The following is a 5694-nucleotide window of genomic DNA, read 5'->3' as shown; positions in this document are numbered from 1 at the left end:
TACATTTCATCTCTTCCGTTAAGGCCTGCAGGCTCCAGTGTTTTTCCTCTGTGTATGAGGAATGCCTCACGAGGCTTTCTGATGGAGTCACGACTAGTGTGCAGTTGTTCGAGCGATATAAGGATCATGTGATCCGCCGCGTGACCACTAGTCAGGAAGTGTCGTGAAACCGCAGTGGGGGTATAACTACAAAAGGGATTTATAATGAACATAGGCGACCTATTATAAACCCCTTTTGTAGTTATACCCCCACTGCGGTTTCACGACACTTCCTGACTAGTGGTCACGCGGAGGATCACATGATCCTTATACCGCTCGAACAACTGCACACTAGTCGTGACTCCATCAGAAAGGCTCGTGAGGCATTCCTCATACACATGATGGTTTAGGAAAACGACCAAGTGAGAGGATAAGGAAGAGAGGATCGTCATTTAGGTCCATCGCTACAATCGGAAAATGTCGTTCCATTTTCAGGGGTTCGTCCGACCGGTTTCTGCACGGTCGGTTTGGCTTACTATGGTAAGCACCATGAGTTCTTAGCCAAAACAAAATTTTGGGTTTTAAAATCGGTGTTAGTTTGTGAAGTGCATAAGAATGCCATAAAAGAGACTCCGTGTCACTCAAGCGGAAAGTAGCCGGGGTTATCTACTGGACCGCACAGTGTCCAGGGATTTAAGTGACATCACTATTTCACACGCCCCCATTTTCCGTTGCTTGGCTTCATCATGGATGTTCAACAGCTTTTGAAAAATCTTAAAAAGGAAGCAGAATGCTCATTGTGCATAGAGACAGTAAAATATCCCAAGACATTACCATGTCTTCACTCATTCTGCATGGAGTGTCTCAACCGACATGCAAACTTCGCAAGGAGACAGCTAAAAGCGACAATCAAATGCCCAGTTTGCCAGACTTCGATCCAAATTCCCGAAACAGACACCTTCGAGAATTTGCCGTCATCGTTTCATCTCAACCGATTGGTTGATGTTCTGGCTCTAGAAGATGGCAGCGTACAGTCTCATAGATGCAGCAGTTGTGACGAGAACAACACCGCAACATGTTACTGTTTCGTGTGCCAGGATTTTCTGTGCGCATCTTGTTTTGAGGCTCACCAACGCCTGAAGGCCACAAGGGGTCATCCCAATGTTTTGATCGACAAACTGCAAGCGCAAGATGTGGAAGAGTTGATCCACAGACCCGTGATGTGTTCACAGCAATATCATGAAGATCAACCTCTCGAATTTTACAGCGAAGACTGTAAAGTTCTGATTTGCCACAAATGTACTGTAGTGAGTCATAATCGACACACCATGACAGACACTCAGAAAGCTGCACAAGAACAAAAGAACCAAATGGCCGACGCTGTGGGCAAAGTGAAAGCGGAAATTGTCAGATATGAGAGTGAAATTAAGAAACAAATTGACCTTAGAAACAAAAACAAAGTTGAAATTTTGAACGAGGAAAAAAATATGACAGACGCTGTGGAAAAATTGATTCGTGATTTGCGAGAACACGAGAGGAAAATGAAGGACAAGTTTCGTGAAATTTATGAAGCGGAACTAAAACATCACGCAACGCGACTGGAAAACTTCGAGCTGGTTGCCACCCAGCTGAAAAGCTGCTTCGAACGCTGTCAGAGTCTCTTGGATTGAAACTTCAGTGTCGAAATTCTAAAAACAAATCAAGCCATCCTCGGACGTTGTAATGAACTGTTAAATGTAAGAAAACCCGATCTTTACATGTCGCCACAAATCCATTACTTGGTGGAAAAGAAATTGGATCTTATGGATCGAGTTGTTGTCACCAAGACTGATCCCTCAAAGTGCTTAGCTGAAGGTCAAGACAGCAAGGACGTAAAAGAAAGGAAGGAGACATATTTCGTCATTGTTACAAAGGATTCAGATGGATTTCAATGTTATCGACAAGATGATAAAATCAAAGTCGACATATTGACTCCAGAAGGTGATCAACTAAAAACAGACATTAAAGACACCAAAGACGGCAAATACACAGTGACATACACACCACAAGATGCCGGACAACACAGATTAGAGATCCTTGTGAATGGACAGCCGCTGACTGGTAGTCCTTGGATTGTGCAGGTTCATCAGCATCAATATCAATTTGCCTTTCAGTTTGGTTCAGAAGGGAAGGAACGAGGAGGATTTGGTGGCATTAACGATATTGATGTGAGTGATAAAACTGGAACGATTGCTGTTGCAGAATACGGGAATGAAAGAATGCAACTGTTTCGCTCTGAAGGAAAGTTTCGAAGGGAGATAAGACTTGATGATGCACCTTTGTTTGTGGCATTTACAGACTCTGGCGACCTGCTGATTTTAGTTCAGGAAAGCGACGATAAGCTTCATCAAGAGCCATACTCTTGGCTTCATCTGTTCAGTGAGGAGGGTCACTTTATCAAATACATCAATGATGATCATCTTGATAAACCACGTCGCCTTTTCATTGCGAGTGATGGTCGTATAATCATAACTCACTATGGGGACAAGAAAATCAAGGTCCTCTCCCCAGACGGGAATGACTTGCTCCAGTCCTTCAGTGCCCCAGACTGTGATGATATCCCCGAATGTGCTATTTATCACCAGGACAAATTCTTTGTTTCTTATTACTATGCTGGTTGTGTCAAGGTATTTGACAAAAGAGGAGTGTATTTACACGACATTGGCTGTAAGGGGTCCAATGATGGTCAGTTTGATGGTCCTGATGGACTCGTTATTGACAAGTACAACCAACTCATTGTGTGTGATGCACGTAACCAAAGGCTGCAACTCTTCACCCTGAGCGGCAAGTTTTTGAGTAAAATTGATGAACAGTACTTTAAAAATGGCTTTCAGCCTTCTCACGTTGCTATAAACAGTGGTGGCAGTCTCATAGTTGCCAACTCATAGAACGGACTCATTTCTGTTTTCCATTAAGATGTGATATATTTTTGGCTTATTAGCATAAGGCTAACGTTTTGTAATCAGTCAGCCGATTATAAAGTAATGAATATTGAAAGTGCATTGCATAAGCTCTAATAAGCTCCGAGGAATGATGCTTTAAAAATTCGAATTTTTACAAAGAATATTATAATGGGATCAGTAGCGCCTTTGTCACTGAAGAATTTATCAGTTTTTGATGGCTAATAACTGGCTCGTTATCAAAGCTAAAAGGCTTAAAATTGGAGGTTTAACTAAAGTTTAACGAGTTCTTTTACCACTTGAAGTCAATTTTTAAATAGCATGATTGATGCCATCTGTGCAAACTCATACGTTGATGACACAAAATGTAAAGAAAGCCAAGATTCCCTTATACCTTTCCGATGAAAATAGCTACGCATTAGAATCTGCAACTACCCTGTTGGAAAGGAAGAGAAAAACGGGGAAAAGTCTACTGGGAAAAAAACATTTCTAGTTTCAAATGAATAATTTTGGAGGTATTTTGTTTTGTTATCTTTTCTGTGTATTAAGTGTTTGCTTACAATTTGTTCTCAGTGTTTTAAAGGTAGCTATTGTAGGTAGTAATCAACCTCCTTCCGAGGGGGCTTCCCCCTCCAAGTGAGGGAAAGGCCCTGGGAACAAGGTTGAATACTCCTCTCCACATTTTCTAGGAATCTCGAAAATTTTGAATAATAAAGTAGACTTTAACTTTAACGCCCCAAGAGCTTTGCTGAATCTCGGAAACTGTTGTTTTTCTTACAATACCTGCTTTTTGCCTATCTTGCAATGAAAGACTTAAACCGGTGACGCACAGGTGAATCTTATTAAGCAAATGTTGACCTGTATATCATTAGACCATTTCACAGGTTGAACGTTGTGGAACGGTAAACGTCATGTCAAAATTTAGCTTTGCACTTTCATAAGTCTTTTGCGATTATTCCATCTCGAGGATCTCTTTCATGATGAAAAATGTGGGCGAGTTATCCCAAAAATAAATCGGTACAAGGAATTTAAGAGTCATCCTCGGAGACCCAGGGGCAGATCGTGGAGGCAAGGGGAAGTCTAAACGGGCAAAAAAAAATGGTGACGAAGAAAAGCATAGTAGGGCGAGAAGAGCCCCTGGGGACAAGTTCTTACCAGACCAGTTCCAAACAGCAGGGGTAAATGTCTATTCTGATTGGTGCCAGAAATTCTTTGTGATTTTCTGCCCAATCAGAGGTCAGCAGGCCGTCAAGTCGTTTCGTGTCTTCTTACACGGAAATCACTTGGTCGCAATATTCAACTGGTTCGTTTGGCAAGGTTTTGCTCAAGGAGAGAAGTCTCAATCACAGCACAAAATGTACAGGAAATCGTTCGGAATATCGGCGGAAAAATACGCGGAATGATTTCCGTACAGGTCCCTACTTCATTATGCATGCAGAATAAATTAATTATTCATTCGCGCTATTGTTTTGTAGAACAATACGTATACCCAAGAGAACCGAATATATACATGGGTAATTTGTACTTACGGGATGAATATAAACGGATCTCATTTTTTCTCTCCCTCCCTCTCTCTCTTCTTTCCCTTCATCGCCCACACCGTTACTCGTTTTTGTCTCAGCTTTCCTCTTTCTATCCCTTCTTCTTGTTCTTATTTCCAGACCCCGCTCGGCTTTTTCTGCCATTTTAACCCACTCGCAGCTTGTCTTAAACTCCGACCCACTGTAAACCTCTGGATTACTTGTCCCTGTTCTTTACCACTGAGCTAACGTGTCAAGTTGCTAATTCACACCTTGAAAATGATATTTATTTTGAATTCTGGCTGATTATTTACATAACAATGATACGTAATTATATACACGTGCCGCGCTGAGCACCTACAATCGAACTTACACTTGTAGGTAACCGTTAAGAGATCCCTGTTTTACTACTCTTGAAACAACCCATCCCTTTAATAATGCTAACCGTAACCCTAATTACGACTAAAGGCACTGTTTAGGCTTAAGGTTAGTCCCTGTGATAGTTTTAGGTTTTCCAGTACTAGTATTGCTGTGAACTGTGACCTGCTTTTCCTCCATGCCCTGTGCGTGCGGCACACTTATAAGTTCACTGCGTGGAAGAGTATACCACGCTTAAAGTCTGATTGGTGAATCTTTCATGGGAAACTTTCATGCACGAGTTCATTGCAATTAAAATCGTTTCATAATTCCCTTCTTTTGAAGCAAACTTGTGTCTTCGTAATAATCAAGATGGCTACCGAAGTAAAAGGGTCACAGCAATGGAAGATTTGATCATTTGGAAATTGTCCCTGCTTTATAGCCTTTCCAGAGTTGTGCATAGAGTGGTGCAAAGAAAACAATTTACTTTCGTCTTCCGTGTCCAAAACCTGTGTGAAAACGCAGTCAGTTGGCAAAGACAAAGTGCCGCATCGGGAGATGGATCTGTTTCGCGATGCTCAAGAAAAAACTGCAATGGATAGCCTTCAATCCGCCAGAACACATATTAATTTTCTGACCGTAAACTTTCCTTGAAAAAATATTAGCCCTAGCTACCTGTGGCCGGAAAGTTTACAACTGCCTACAAGACAAGGGCTAACATCAGCTCACCGCAGTGAACCATCGCCTAAACTTCGTGGACCCAGACAAAGGAGCCCACAGCAGGGCATTGAAAAGACATGATGGGGAGTGAAACGAAGTATGCCTCTTAGGGGAACATCCATGGATCTCTACCAAAGCTATTTACTTGGAAGTATCATTGAGCATATTGCCGATCTCTA

The 5694-nt window shown here is 41.9% G+C and overlaps 2 protein-coding genes across 2 annotated transcripts; both read left to right on the top strand.

Moving 5' to 3' along the window:
- Positions 1-436: 436 nt before the first annotated feature.
- Positions 437-1748, top strand: LOC137973609 (E3 ubiquitin-protein ligase TRIM71-like). The gene has a single exon (XM_068820454.1). It carries the CDS (start codon positions 726-728, stop codon positions 1647-1649), a length of 924 nt encoding a protein of 307 aa, XP_068676555.1. The 5' UTR covers positions 437-725; the 3' UTR covers positions 1650-1748.
- On the top strand, positions 1611-3618 carry LOC137973608 (tripartite motif-containing protein 3-like). The gene has a single exon (XM_068820453.1). The coding sequence runs from the start codon at positions 1737-1739 to the stop codon at positions 2904-2906; it is 1170 nt and encodes a 389-aa protein (XP_068676554.1). The 5' UTR covers positions 1611-1736; the 3' UTR covers positions 2907-3618.
- The last annotated feature ends 2076 nt before the right edge of the window (positions 3619-5694 follow it).

The sequence above is a fragment of the Montipora foliosa genome, chromosome 10 (genome assembly GCF_036669935.1).
Source record: "Montipora foliosa isolate CH-2021 chromosome 10, ASM3666993v2, whole genome shotgun sequence".
Lineage (NCBI taxonomy): Eukaryota > Metazoa > Cnidaria > Anthozoa > Scleractinia > Acroporidae > Montipora > Montipora foliosa.
Note: the sequence above shows the minus strand (reverse complement) of the source record. Positions and strands in the feature narration are given on the sequence as shown.